The sequence below is a fragment of the Macrobrachium rosenbergii genome, chromosome 1 (genome assembly GCF_040412425.1).
Source record: "Macrobrachium rosenbergii isolate ZJJX-2024 chromosome 1, ASM4041242v1, whole genome shotgun sequence".
NCBI lineage: Eukaryota > Metazoa > Arthropoda > Malacostraca > Decapoda > Palaemonidae > Macrobrachium > Macrobrachium rosenbergii.
In genome coordinates, this window is record NC_089741.1 from 58,900,145 (window position 1) to 58,916,283 (window position 16,139).

At 35.6% G+C, this 16,139-nt stretch overlaps 1 protein-coding gene across 1 annotated transcript in view; it reads left to right on the plus strand.

Moving 5' to 3' along the window:
• Positions 1–2,833, plus strand: part of sfl (N-deacetylase and N-sulfotransferase sfl) — a 118,012-nt gene extending 115,179 nt beyond the window's left edge. The window contains 3 exon segments of the mRNA XM_067104418.1: positions 561–889; positions 1,017–1,137; positions 2,596–2,833. Of these exon segments, the coding sequence (XP_066960519.1) occupies positions 561–889; positions 1,017–1,137; positions 2,596–2,688 (543 nt within the window). The 3' untranslated portion in view covers positions 2,689–2,833.
• The last annotated feature ends 13,306 nt before the right edge of the window (positions 2,834–16,139 follow it).

The following is a 16,139-nucleotide window of genomic DNA, read 5'->3' on the forward strand; positions in this document are numbered from 1 at the left end:
ATTATGTAGTATCAGTGGGAATCAGCCTTATGAGAATTGAAAATTTGGAAGCAGTGGTCTGGTTTAACTCGTATTAAGAGGGGTTATGCATTTTGCTTGAATATGGAAAAATAATTATGCAAGTTGTGAAGAACTGGAAATATTTTTTCTTGATGGATGGTTTTTGATATGATACTTTTTTGTGATGAGAATGAGGGTACTATCTGGTTGCCTGCAAAATGCTATGGTCTTATTTTTGTTATAATTATTTTTAACAAGACCACTGTGTCAGTTTTAGGCTCACATAGGGCTTACCCAATAGATTTGGTCTTAAAAGGTGAAACTTGGCGGAAGGCAAAGTTAAAGAAGTTAGTCAGCTAATTTAGGAAGACATCAGGGGAGAAGGATGAAAAGTAAAATGATGAAGGCAATGCAGCTGGAGTTAATAGGGATGCTTAAAAAAAACCTTTAGTACCATCTGTAGGCTTGGATGGTACCCCCACAAAGTCAGGGTCTTGTAATCTGTTCAGATGGATACTTTAATTTATTTTTCTTTATTAACATATGAATTATGTTTTTAGGTGGCCATCATCATCCCACCTGGAAGGAGAGCTTATTCATGGTACCATCACATGCGTGCCCACCACGACATGACTGCTCTTCAGTACACCTTTTATGAAGTTGTAACAGCTACAGACAAAGCTCCAAGGCTACTTAGGGACCTGCGAAACAAGTGCTTAAATCCTGGCATGTATGCCAAACACATAGAAAGGTGGTTGGATTACTTTCCTGCATCACAGCTGACAATAATTGATGGGGAAGAACTCAGAAATGATCCTGTCTCAATCATGAATGATCTCCAGAGATTTCTGAATATTGAGCCATTCTATAATTACACAGAGCATTTAAGGTACTACTTGAAAATAATTTGTCTTCGTTTGCCTATACGTAATGGTGGTGACTACACATAATGAAGTGATTATTGTTTTTATTACTATGTTCATCCCAGAGTTATACATCAGTGTATCTTTTTCCAGGTATGATAAGAGGAAAGGCTTTTTCTGCCAGGTCATTGAGGAGGACAAGACAAAATGTCTTGGTCGTGGCAAAGGACGAATATATCCACCAATGAATGAATCTGAGGCAAAAGTGCTTAAGGTGAGATTTGACTTTAATCCAAGCAGTTTTGAATCTGTGGGTTGTACGCAACAGCTTAGGCTGCCATGACTTCAAAACATCATTTACAATAGGATTTTTTCAGCACATAATACAGGAGTTAGTTTCCAGTTCTCATTTTTTACTCCTTTCTGTGATATAAAATCGTGCGTCATTCATAGAAAACCAGCAATATTGACACTTTTTTCTTAAGAATAATGGTAGGAGATAGAGTATTTTTTTTTATTATTTGCATACTCGACAAGTTAAATTAATTTTTATGAATACATTAGATACACCAATAAGCTGTACCTATAGTCTTGTCCTAAAAGTGCCATAGATCTCTGGTGTCCTCTTAAAACTTTTGATAAAATAGTTTTCTTGTGCCTTTGTAATATTATTGCATAATTAAAATGAATTGGTATTTTACATATACTGTAGTATATATAGTAGTATATACAGCCCAGTATAAAGGAATGCTGAACAGTATCATGAAAAATTAACACAACAATTATTGAAGTTACTAATTCAATGCCCTTACTCAATGATATTCTGTAACCCCCTCCTTGTCAGCAACCTGTCATACCTATGTATTGTATACCTCTTGGCTAACTAATTGCTCTTCTCTTCTGATCACATGTCCAGACCATTTCAGATTTTAAAAACTTCTGTTTTAGAAGTTGGAAACTCCATCTCTGCTGCTAACCTATTTGTAATAAGATCTTCCCAACACATCCCAGCCATGTATCTCATCATGGAATTGTCACACCTTTTTAAGATTAATAATGTCAAATTTATTATCAAAACTTCAAAGCAAGATGATATAGGAAAACAAAGCAGAAATTCAAAACAAAATCACAAAGGCAGAAGGAAGATTAGCAAACCTAGAAGAGAGCAGTTCTGTTATACAGTATGTGTAATTTATTAAAAGTTACAGAACTTCAAGTAAATATGAACAGTTAGAATGGATGAAGTCTGCAAATATGCCGGAAATACATGAGGACCAGACCTTAGGATCAGGTTGTGATATAAGGCCTTCAGTGAGCTTGCCTACACAATTTTAGAATATAGTGTATAGTATACAGTATACATACAATTTTAGAATATAGTGTATAGTATACAGTATACATACGTCAAAGTAGACGTGTGAGTTCCAACAAAGCATGAAATTATATGGAGGGAAAGGAAAAAGCTTGAGCAAGGAAAATTCAGTAATCATAATAGTATCAGGAAAGAATGGTGGTGTTAGACACAAGTTTAGGATGACATGGTGGCTAGTCAACCTTCATAAACTATCATTTAGCTTAATATAAAAAAGGCAAATTAAAGCTTAATATAAAAAATGCAAATTAAAAATGGGAGCAGTAATGGATGCCATTGTTATTTTGTAAAGAATACAAATATTTTAGAGTAAATTAAAATATTTTCAGTATTACAAATATAAAATATTTTTTATTACAGGATTTTTATCAGAGCTACAATGTTGCCTTGGAGAAACTGATCACGAGATTAGAATACTCCGTACCTACTTGGCTTGAAGATGACCTGCAATAGTGAAGCTTGTCGAGATCTACCTTGACGATCTGGGTAAGCTCCATGGAGTTTGATATATTGAACTTATGAGTGATATTCACTCAAAATTCTGCCGTTGTAATTACAGTATATACATGGATAGTTATGTCTTGTACATTAATGTGAGTGACATTCACTCACTTGCTTTTCTTATTTTGTGAATAATTGTGTGAATAGATAATTGGTATCTTGAAATTAACAAGGACTTTGAGCCACTGATGTGTGCCGAAGGATGTTACAGGAGAAAAGATCAATAGATTGCTGATTTCACATATGGAGGGATTACTACCATTTCTTTCAGGTATCCATTGTGTAATAATTAGTCAGTTACTTTTCAGTGAGTAAATTTAAAGGCTGAAAATTTCTTACTTTATGCAAGTTAATTCAGTATATATGGAATTTAAATAGCTCTGCAGTGCAATACACTGTTGTTAAAGCTTTGTTATTTTTTACTACTTCCTGGTCTGGTTGAACCATTTAATAAAAAGAATAAAGAAAGAGGTTATAGGTAAGGTGGCTGAATATTATGCAGCTGATATAAAGATATTTAATTTTAAGGTAGCGAGATATTTTGAATTCACAGACTAGAGTGCAGTGCAAATACTAATTGTGCAATTGATATGGAGACTTGCATTACTTGAAGTAGTTGGTCATTTTTTTGAAATCACAGAATACAGTAGTGCAAATACAGAATAGGAAAAAACAGTATTAGCTTCTTGAAATGAGTACTATTCCAGGAGAGGTCAGTATTTTTTTATTACATATAACTATGAAATATGTGTGGCATTCATTACAAACGGTAAAATGCAGCGTGATTATTTTTGTTTCATAGACAGATATTATGATACTTTGTCACCATTCATAATAAGAAAAATCAGCAAAAAGGTGTCGTAAAAATATTCTATTAACTGTTGTTGCTGTTATATAAAGCCAATTTTATACAGTACTAAGTATATATTTCTGCAATTGTGTATTGCAGATTTTGTCAATAACTAATTTATAATTGATATTGCTTTAATGTATAGCTGATTTTTATAAGTCCATATATTTCTTCAATTTTGTATTGGGGATTTAATAGTGTATGCCTTTTGTTTTTTGCCTATGAATTTGACTCAAATTCAAAGAATTAAGTATGCAATGGATACTGACTGGGGTGGTTATCTACTTTTGTATAGTTTTTTAAATTTTAAAAATTATGAGACCATGTGGTTTAAAATTTTGTCCGATTTAAAGCAGTAATTGGAATACAGTGGTTTGAAATCAGCAAAAACTAGGATATGCTGTAACAAGTCCTTTGGAACCATTATATGTCCATGCGCAAAATTTTATATGAAAATGTAGTTCTTGGAATAAATTTGTTGACTTCAGGGTAATGACACAAAATACTGAAGATCTCCTCTGCTCAGGCACTGAAGATCTGTTGACAATGAAAATGTTTGTACAGTATTTTTATGCTGCATCAATATGTAAATTTTCAAGTTCTACATTATTTTGTTGCTTCAAAGCACAAGACTCAGAATGAAATAAGTGTATCCTTTTGTAGTTATTAGTCTTAAATATTATTGGTGTATCAAGTTCCTTCAAACATTTTCTTAGGTTTGAGATTAATGTATTATTAGATTGCAAACAAAATAATTTTATTTTCCTGAATTAACTTTTATAGTAATTTTTTTTTCAAGAATTTTTGAATCTCTGAAGTTACTGTGTGAGTTTTTATAACATGCCAATATGATATGGTTGTTTTGAAAGGCCCTGTCATAGAAATGAAGTGTAGGTAGCATAAGAATAAGTAGAAATGAATGTGTGTTCAACTTCAAGCGTGGAGTCTTGCTCTGAGGCACACATATGCTTTGGAGTGTGTTCTCTCGAGGCAAATGCCAGATATGAAGCCATTGTGGGACACTCAAATACTGTATGAAAAATAATTGAAACATTTTTTAATGCTCTAAAGATTTTGAAAGTTATCACTTTAGAAAAATTGATTTTAATAGTCATACATGCTTTTCAGAGAAAATTTATACTGAAGGGCTTTTATAAAGTTAGACATAACAATTAGTTACTTATAAGCAGGAAAAAAGGGGGACTATTGGTACATGTATGGTACATTTATGTAAGAAAACAAAGACATTAAGCTACATAAATATAAGAAAAAAAGTTGTAAGAGACCTACATGCATTCTTATGCTTATATACATCAGTAGTGTTAATTAAATGCAATAAATTACAATGTTGCACATACAGTATAAGATATTTTGGGGTACATATTTCTGGTAATGCAAACGATAAAATATTTCAATACATTGTTTTGTAATAAAAAGTTGTTAAAAGAATCAGTTACATATATATTAATATTATAATACATTACCATAATTAGTCATTGACAAAACATTGCCCTGTATGGTACACTTAGTATGTCAAAAGATGCACTATAATTTCCTATTCTTTAAAGCATTCATGAAAGGCTAATCATTTGGTAAATGGGGGTAGGTAATTTTTTATTTGCACGTAAGGTTAAATGCTAGCTTGGATATACCCAAGCAGCTGAGAAGAGGTGCCATTTCAGTATGTGAAGAAATCACAGGTCTTGCATATTTCAGCACAGCCAATAGCTGCATGAATCAAATCTACATTTGTTATTGTGTGAGACTTTTTATTGAATTTGATATTTTGTCATATAGTGCCATCCATTAGTTAGCTACTTGATAAATAATGTATACAGTAATTTACAGATGTTAAGGTAATGTTTTACTGATTTCAAACTTTAAGAATGGGGTAAAAGGATTATAGTACAGTGTGAATGTAAAACCAAGCTGTATTTTAGGATTAGTTCATGTAAAGAAGGAATGAGTAAGTTGTCGTTTTGCTAATGGTCAGTATCTTCAGTTAGCTAAGGGGTGGTTCTGTTGATTTGAGAATTTGATTAATAAGGAAACTTCTTATTTACCATATATACTCGACCATTGTGTGGCCTTGTAAGTGTAATTCATCGTTTCATGTTAAAAAAGTTGATACTTCCTTGTCATAATGCATAGATTTGTAAGTTGGGTGTTTGATATTATTTTGTATTCTAATAAAGGTACATTGGATTTTAAAAATTTTTCTGGTATTCAGATCTCTGATTTTTAGTGAAGCTAAATGTACCTATTGTGTGTTTAGTAGATCAATTTTATTATATATAATGCATGTTTTAATCAAGAGTTCATTCATTCTTAATAAACTTTTTATTTTGTATGTTAGTGTACAAAAGCATTTTGATAATTTCGATGACACTTAAAGAAAGTTGCAAAAATTTTTATTATTTAAATATTATTACTACAAAAAATTTTATCCCTAAATTTAAGATAAAATATTTAGACAATTATTTCATACTCACCTAATTGCTTTTTCTTGCTTCTCTTCTGTCTGGTAAGAAAAAAGCAAGATGAAACTTGTGTACAGAACTTGAAATAGTACTGATATATAAATATTAAATATTCAGAATTCTACTTATGCTTCTGTTTATGGTTGGCAAAGGTTAATTAAAATATTTGCATTTGTATTTGAGTGGAAAAAAAAGCTCATTAAAAATATTTGTATTTATGATTTGTAAAAGTTTAGGAAATTTATTAGTTGACATGCATAATTGCTGACAAGGCAAGACTAAAGTAACACAAAGGAATACAACAATGTTTTTATACCTGTACCTTGCATTAGATACTATCATTTTTAAATAAGACCTCAAAATTTGGAACTTCACACAGTACTTGAGTATGTAATGGTACATATTAGCATATTTGATAAATTTATGGGTATTCACTTTCTATGTAATTTTTTTGTATTGTGAAGTCTCATGGGAAAATAAGGTAATACTGTGTTATAAGCTTTGCAGCCCAAAATGTACATTTTCATCTTCATGTGTATGTTGGCCATTAGCAGTGAGAATGAGAATTTTACTTGTATCAGATTATTAATTTAAGGATGCTACTTTGAAATTTGGGATTTTATGTCAATTGTTTAGCATATCAGTGTTTATTGGTTGTTGTGGAGAATGGATTGGTGTTGCAACTAATATAGTTATGGATTATCTACTATGTTTTTTCATCCTTGTAAAATTTTATTCCAAAAGTATATGAAATTGTAATTGGTATTATGTCTGGATTCATGTTGATTGAAGGTGTATGTTGAGAAACACACAATATTTTAAGGAAAGTGAGTCTCCAGACATTCCTGAGAACTTCTCCAAGCAGATCTGTAAAAGAGGGAGGGTTTTGGTTATTTTTAACTTGTGGCTCAAGTGTAGGAGTGTGTAACAGATACCACACTGATCCTTTTCTGTCAGCTCATTGATTATTTATTGCTTGATAATTCAAGTGGATACAATTGAATCACATGTATCTTTTATAAACTGCCAATTAAGATAGCTGCTTTTGGTGTAATTGATCTTTTGACCTATCTGCTACTGTAAATAAATTAATTTAATAATTATTTATAATAGGCTAGCAGTTGGGTTTATTTTTACAAATGTAATTACACCACACTAAATACAGTTACAAGAAATTCATACAGTAAGGAATTTAATGAAATTATTTATGCTAAAAAAAATATGGTAATTGCTTTGCCTAGATTATTCAGGGTCAAGACACAAATTTTTTACTTTACTGTACATATTTTCTTTTGAGATGTATCATCTACTTTCACTGACAAAATTTTAACAAGTACACTTTTGTTGAGACTACAGTATTGGTGGTTTACATAGTCACTTATTTCATTGATGTTATTTGTGTACTTGTATTACTTGTTAGTTTTTCAGTCAGTGGCATGCAATAAAAATTGGAAATTCCTTTTTATTTGTAAAATGACACATCATTAAAACAATTCTAATACTGAATCTTGGTTCTGTTGTTGTAAGAAAGTGCCACATATTAACTTTATTATCACATCCCAGAATGCAGGTCAACACTAACAAATCAATCATGTTTTACGGAATTGTCCAATTCTCTACCAAGAGCTGATGTCAATTCTTGGAAACAAATCTCTTGAGGAAACTGTGTGTCATTGTTTTCATTTTTTTAATGAAAAAATCCAATACATTTTTTCCAGAAATAAAAAATGTTTTCCACAGTACAAAACACTGGGCTAGCCTTGCAAGAGTTGAAAATCTTAATTCAGTGGTCTGGTTAAACTGAAAAATAGTAATGTTTGATGCTCTGTGCTTCAATACACACCCAATTTTTATGTCCATACAAAAAGTTGACTAAAATATATTTTTTCTAAATTCAAAAATATTGACATTTTTTAAAATTCTGCATATAGGACAGAATGAATAATGTATAAAAATTTTAAATTTGTTTTACTGTGGACATTTTACATTAAAAAACATTTCAGAATTTCTAGAATTATGACATCTGCCTATGATAACTTTTGTTTCATTCATTTTATAATTTCATTTTTTTTGTTTAATGCAAACACACAGGTATAAGGAGTTTTAACCAGTTTGGGCTAACTAATGTATAGTATAGATGCTGTTATTAAGTCTCTGTTAGTGCTGGTCAGAAACAGAGTTATTTTGCTGAATATTGCCCCCAGTAGGTTCTTTGTGGCTTTCATGATTTAAAAATGCCCCTTCGTAGGTTCTTTGTGGCTTTCATGATTTAAAGCATTTTTATTTTTTCAAAGCTAGTTCTTTGGCATGCATTTTCTTGCTCAGCTGGGCTAGTAAGTCTAGTTTCATTCCCCGTACAACTTGGAGCCTATGGCTTATCAAGTGAATCTCCATTTTCTTACCTTTCATTTCTTACAAGGTGTAAATATATGCAGCCCATGTATAACCTGGTCAGTGCTCTTTAGCCTGTCAATATTTGACAACTTGCACAGATAATTGCAGTCTTTTTTTTTTTCTGAAGTAAATTTACAATAAGTAAGCATTAATGAGCTGATGTTACTTCTTACTGAAGTTTTTATATGGTATTTTATTGTTTGAACCATCCTTTCAGTGATGAACCAATACTTTCAAGTCTAGGTTTTTAAATTTATTTATTCTTTTTAGTAACGTCAGTATCTTTAATGTTACAAAGGTTACTTGCAAGCTGTTACTGTATGATTTTCTAGTAATGTATGTTGACTAACAGATTAAAAATTTATATAGAGATATATATATTATAAATAAATGTATAATGTGTGCATGTCTACCATATTGTGTGTTTTTTTAAATATACAGTATATAACTATATATATATGAATTTAAATATAATGTAATAATACTGTACATGTATAAATTAAATATAATGTAAATTAAAATGTAAAATAGAAATAAAATATTTTCTTCACAAAAAAGTTTAGGGGCAAGAACTCTTTAGATGGTGAAGTTATTTAATATGAAAGTAGATTGAACTTTTTTTTTTATTCTCCACCAGAAGTATTTTTCATAGAGTATGAATAATCCAGGTAAAAACTTTTTTTCTGTTAGGAGACATATACAAATTTCTTCTGACAGTCATGAAATGTAATGCATTTAACAATGACCACCCAGAAACTGTTGTTTGCAAAATAAAACTAAGTAGCAGTGACATCTTATCGAGAAAAATTACTGAGAAAGTGAATTCCTGTCATTGACAAACTAACAACTGATTGATGCTTTGATGTCTTCTCAGGATCATTTTAGAATTATTACATAATTTTAGCACTTGTTCATTGGTAATGAAATCTGTTGTTAATCCGGTACATGATTCATAATGGTATAGCAATATTAAGTGCAGCACAGCTAAAGAGATGATGATGTTGAACCGATTTTGTTCTAAATAGAAAATGAAATTTTGCAAGCAAGGTGATGGGTTAGGTCTTCAATATTATGGTTTTGTAATGTTAAGTTACAATTTATTTAAGGAGTTTTGATATGAATAGAAAATTTCATTTGAAAAATGGAATCTCTTGTGTTAAGTGCCATATCTCTTGAAGGTCCTTTTGCCATAGTACAGTTTAATGGCACTTACTGCCGTACTGATTTTTTTTTTTTTTCTGTATTTTTTATCAAGACCTTTTGGTGTAAAGAAATTAGTTTTCTTGGTGTCTTGAAAAGTTTTGAGATGCATTCAAAAGCTCTACAGCTGTTGCCAAGCAGATGTAAAGGATGACGAAGTTAGAGTATGGATAATTTGTGGACTTCCAGTTACTTTGTATAATTCATAATCTACCTCCCAAGTCTAGTTACTTCCTCAGTCTCAGAGAAAACTGTTTTGAGGTGGTCTCAATCACTATTGTTTAATCTTTCTCATGTAATGCATCTTTTTGTACACTGTTCTTATGTTTTTGGTCTCATTATTTGGTAATGCTTAGTTACTATGTGCCTTCCTCAAAAAGTTAAATTTCTTCACTTTTTTTTTTTTGGTATCTTTGTAATCCTTACGCATTGTCTTACATTAAATCACAGTGATGAAATTCTCTTGCCAGTAATATATTTGATGTCTACATGTGTCGGATACTGTTTTTGGTAATAAAGGTTATAAAAAAAAGTTTTTCCTTGTAGTATATTGGAGTCCTTGGTTTAACTACACAAATTTAATTTATATAACACTAGCAGGCAAACTGATCAACTTCATTTCTTGTGTTCCCAAGTGTTTAGAAATGTGGTACTTGTTAAGAGAATATATTATATGGTACCTGTTAAGAGAATATATTATAGTCTTATTGAATTGAACTGAATTAATATCAATCAAGCACCATGCCTCGAAGAGCAAAGCATATAGTGCTATGCTATGCTGATTATAGATACAGTATGGTGAGAATTATTGGTTGGTAGGTTATATTAGATAAATAATTATTTTTTGAAGGAAGCAGATTACACGTTCTAAGGAGAAGTGTTCTGTTTCAGTGAGAATATCATGAAGGCGAGGTGGACGGGGAAGAGAGGTTAGGCTGGTAAAGGCTCTGTTGTGTGTGACTGTGTACTGTACTGGGGGAAGGAAAGGATAATATGGGATATGGAAAGAGGGATATGACAAGTTGGACACGAGGTTGGGGGGGGATCTGTTCTTCAGGTGGAAGTGAGGTTTTGAATGGCCAATTCTAGTCGGGCAAGAGTTTCCCCTTGTCTGTTCTTGTGATATGGGTTCAACCATGGTAGTATGGTAGGTTTAACTGTGTGGAGCTTATTTGAGATACTGGACCAGAAGGACTGCCAGCAATTTAGTAAGCAGTTACGAAAGAATAGGAAGTAATCTGAATATGGGATGGTTTTGAAATGTGGGCACCCCGACAAAGCCACGGAGTGGGCCTAAGAGTCAACTTGCTCATTGCCTATGGTGACCACATGGCTTGGGGTCCAGCAGAAGCAGACTAGTTTATAACGGACTGAAATATGAAAGAGCCAATCTTAAAATTTCAAGGACTACAGGATGGATGCAGTCAATAGATTGGATGAGGGATAAAAAAATTACAGGCAGTCCTTGGTTTATGGCGGGGTTCCATTTCCGACGGCGAGCTATAACCCGAAAAACACCATAAACTAGAGCATCATAATAATAATGGGAATAAATGGCGCTGTAAAATCAGGTTTATGGTGCTGTGAAGTCAGAACGCCGTAAACCAGGGACTGCCTGTAGCAGAGTCTGAAAACAACAAAGGATGATGAGGGGTAGATTAGAAGTTGTTTTAGTGCAAACAAAATGGCAAACAGTTCTGCTGTGAATATGCTTGCCACAGGTGGTAATAGTAATTGGAAATGTTTGGTGGGGAAGAGGACAGCAGCCCCAGTTCCTTATGGTGACTTGGAACCATCTGTGTGAATCGGGGTGCAAGCGTCTTATGTCAAAATGTGCTCTAAGAAATGAGAACGTAGAATAAGAGAGGGAGTATTAACTTTGATACATTTTGTAGTATAAGACGGACAGACTGAGGGAGTGGAGGTGTAGAAAGGGAGGATTTCCAATTGTGGTAATGAAGAATGAGAGAGAAGGGTTTTCATATGGGTAAAGAAAGGGTGGGGTCGGTTGGGATTGCTAATAAATTTGGCAAGGAGGGGTTCAGGTATAGTTGGCTTCAGAGTGGAGAATTGGTGGAATCTGGCTAGTATCTGAGAGAGAGGAGGGCTTCAGCAGGTGAGCGATGTTAGTCCTGATTCAGCATAGAGGCTTTCTACTGGTGATGAATGGAAGGCCCCAGGGGCCAATCTTAGTTGTAAGTGGTGCACAGGGTCTAGAGGGCTGAGAAGATAAGGGGAAGCTGAAGAGTACACATGGCATCTGTAATCCAGGACAGACAGAATGAGGACTTCATGTACAGTAGATGCAGAAATGTTTTACGGTCAGCACCCCAGGTAATGTGGGATAAAGTCTCAAGGAGGCAAAGACATTGGAGAGCAATTTTTTTAATTGATAGGATGTGTTCCTTCCAGGTAAGGAAGGAATAAAAAATTAAACCAAGGAATTTACCACTAGTATGGTACTGTATGTATGGGTGTATTATAGAGGGAAAGTGGCAATGGAGATATTGTTTGGGACCAAGAGAAAAGAATAGAAAAAGTTTTATTGGTGGGAAAGAGGAATCCATGTCTAGAAGCCCATGAAGAGACAGCTAGAATAGCACTGTATAAGTGAGTGGAGCTTAGGGATTGAGGAATCTGCAGCATAAATTGCAAGATCATCAACATAAAGGAAAGATCTACTTACTGCCGGCAGGAATGCTATACAGTAATAACATTAATTGCTGTAAGAAATAGGGTAGTGCTAAGAACGCAGCCTTGGGGGACCCCTTCATATTGAGTGAAGGGTAAAGAAATGGAAGAGTTTATGCATACAAGGAAGGTTTGGTTGTTAAGAAAAGACTGGATGAAAATCCCCATACGTATTACAGTGCTCCCCCACTTTCTCGTAGGGATAGGTTCCAGAATGCACCGTGGAAATACAGTCCCCTCTAAAAATGTTTACAACTGCTTATAACTGCCAAATACTCTGTACCCCTTAAACTAAAATGCTTATAACTCTATTTTAAAAGTTCACTGCCTAATTTAGTAGTTCAAGCAAAAATATACTTTAAATTATCATACTAAAACAATTTAATATCAATTCAAACATAAATACACCCCAGACCATCATCCCAAAACACCCTAAGTCATCTTGGATTAGTACCCTTTTACAACTGTTACTCTTACGTATATACGGCCCCTAAAATGCTTATAACAATGATTTACTAATTTTAAAATATTGATATTAATGTAAACACAGCAGAATATCTATATGTTTAATACAAATTGAATCTTTATTACAAATTAACCCATGCTTGTGCTGGGCGTATTTTCACATGACAAAAATTGTCTGTCCGGGTGCCAAGTGGACTGTAAATACGTTGACTACTAAAAAGTTTTTAAATATTCATGGGCGCGTAGTTATAGGCCTGGTTTGTAGAAAGATTTTAAATCCATGGCCTTGAGGATGCTGGGAGTTCACCGGATCACCGCTGTTGTTTTGTTTACAAGCGTGACCTGCAGCTGCACATGCGCCAATTTCTTTCTTCTCGCTCTACAAAGCATCAGCGACATCGTCGGAGGAGTGATTTCTTGAGGCATTCGTGTTTTTGCAGAACATGTGCGAGTGTTAAGCGTATTTGTGACGCAATAGGACGTTTGGGAGATGTCCCAACGTCGTCAGGACCGTGAAGCGCGTATTGCCTGTCGGTAGTGGCGTCGAGGGATTTTAGATTTGGATGCTGGAGAGGACCAAGCACCCAAAGGTGGCCCAGCTCTTCAGCACCGTGTTGTGTGTGCCACGTGTGGCCGAGGACCAAGGACCATCCCGTGCCTTTACGACCCTTAGGAAGCATCGGGGTGTCTGAGGGGCATTCTGTAAGCATGTGGGAGGTCTCAACAAAGGACATTGATGAGTACTTGTTGGAGCTCGATTGAGGCGGGTGGAAGTCCTCATTTTGATGGCAGTTGGTCATCTGGTGGCGAGGACATCACGCCCGATGTCAGTGATGGCCAGTATTTGCCCCAATGTCACGTGCCAGCCAGAGCATGAAGTGAACTAAGTTCAGTGGTTTTCAGTGCTTATGAGGAGGGAGTCTGAGGAGGAGGAGGAGAGGAGCGATTGTGGCTGGTGGGGGCGAGACGAAAGTGATGGTGAGAAGTGAGGAGATGGGCCAGTGGGGGAGGGTGGGAGTGCAGTCGTGCCGTGAAGTGCATAGCTTGTCCCTGGCGGCAGCTTAGGTGAAGGCCGTTAAGCCTGAAGTGATGAAATTGGTTGGAGGACCCCACCCCACCACTAACATGCACCCATTCACGGCAGCACCTGGACTGGCGTCCCTGTGCCTCTCACTGCACTGAGGTTTGTTCAGCTTTTTTCCTTACACGGGCATTTGCTGGAATACCTCGTTGCCAGAGGCGGATTACGCTCGGTACTGCCGTGAGGAACTGCAGGCGACATTGTCGTATCGCTGGTTGGGGCTGCAACCTCCACAGACATGGCGCATTTTGGGGCTCCACATTTTTCTTTGGAATGATGCCTGCTGCCGATGTCAGGCAATATTGGAGAGCGGAATTTTTTTAAGTAAGCCCAATGTGCCTGGCATTATGCACCGTGATAGTTTCTGAAAGTTGGACAGGCGTTTCAACGCCTTCAACGAAAGAGCCATACCGGAATAACCGAGATCGCCTCATCTTAGACCGCCCATGTTGGACTACATTCGTGAACGGTGCCAGTTGCTCGTGGTTCCTTCAGAACCTTTCTTTGGATGAGGAGATGATGCCATACAAAGGCGATAATAAAAAGTGTACAACCCAAGAAGCCAAATATGGTGTGAAGTTATTTTTATTACGGATCCCACACTGGATACGTTGTGGACTTCTCTGTGTATTCGGGGTCTTCTCACGCTGCGTGTGACACTGTCTTCGGTCTTGTGGATCGTTTCCGTAACCAGGGATAACCACCTGTTTATGGATAATTATTATAACTCAGTAGCCTGGCCCAGGAACTGTGTGAAGCAGGTGTGCACATCAGTGGTACCCCCTTCGGTTGGTGCGTGGTGCCCAGAATGTCCTCAAGAGGTTCGCTAGCCAGCCACAACATCACAGCAGAGAGACAGAGTGGCGGCGGAAGGAGATGTCTTAGTCATCTGTTAGAAGGGTCCGACTCGTGCCCATGATTACGACCAGTCATGAGCCCATCCAAGAGTGGATTCAGCGGAAGAAGACACGCGTCGGCGGGGCGAGTTGCGATATGAAGTTTTGTGTCCAACGCGACCTACCGTCGTTGGGCACTACAATGGGCCGTGTGTGGAGTTGATCTCTTTGATCAACTCATCCAGTATTATCCCTTTGCCAGGAGAACCAAGAGGTGGACACAGAAGCTCCTCAAATACCTCCTTCAGTTGGCCCTCAGAATGCTACATCCTCTACTGTGGGTGCAATTCCGACACCGGAGGTTGTCCCACATCAGTTTCTCGGTGGCGGGAATGCCCTCATAAACTTTAATCCTGAGGTGGCCAGCTTCCCTTTTTATTTCCCCAAGCTCAGATCTACCCTGAGAGGATAGGGCAGATGTCGCTAGAGGAGGGCCAACCTCGGTCGTCCTGCTCCCCTGCCGTACCCAGCCCTGCTGCTGCCCTTGATGATGCGCCCCTGCTGATGCTGCTGCCCTACTGTCCCTGTCCTGCTGCCGCCCTCCTCACAATCCAATGTCCCGTCCAGGTAGTGGACCCTGTGTGTCGGCTGCAGGCAGGGATCACACCTGGAGCCTAGAAGGGCATAGCAGAGAAAAGCAGTGCGGGTGTGCCATATAAATAACGAGAAGAAGAGACACCAGTTCGTCTGTCGCACCTGCCAGAGTAGCTTTTGCAGGATCGGGGAGTGTGACATAAATACCACACTCGGTCATATATTGGAGTCTTTGCGCCTACCAGGACACCGGAGGAGCTGTGGACCGCGAAGAGCGGCCATCTGCAGTTAGGCGCGTGTTTCCCTCCTCCACCTGTACCTCGTCATGTGAGGAGAAAAAAAATGCAAGACTCTTCAATGGAAGAGGAGAAAACAAGAATAGAGCGAAGAGTCAGGATTACGAGTGAGTATTCTGCATTGATTTTAATATTTAATTTTATATTTATTACAAGTTTTTATATATCACTGTATTTATTGGTGTTTTGTATATTATTTTGTTTATGCAAAACAAAAAAGTTTTTTCTGCATTCCTTTTAGTTATGTATTTGTACCAAAAAAAAAAAAAAAAAAAAAAAAAAAAAAAAAAATATATATATATATATATATATATATATATATATATATATATATATAATATATATATATATATATATATATATATATATATATATATATATATATATATATATATATATATATATATATATATATATATATATATATATATATATATATATATATATATATATCTCTTTCTTCATATATATATATATATATATACACTATATATATATATATATATATATATATAT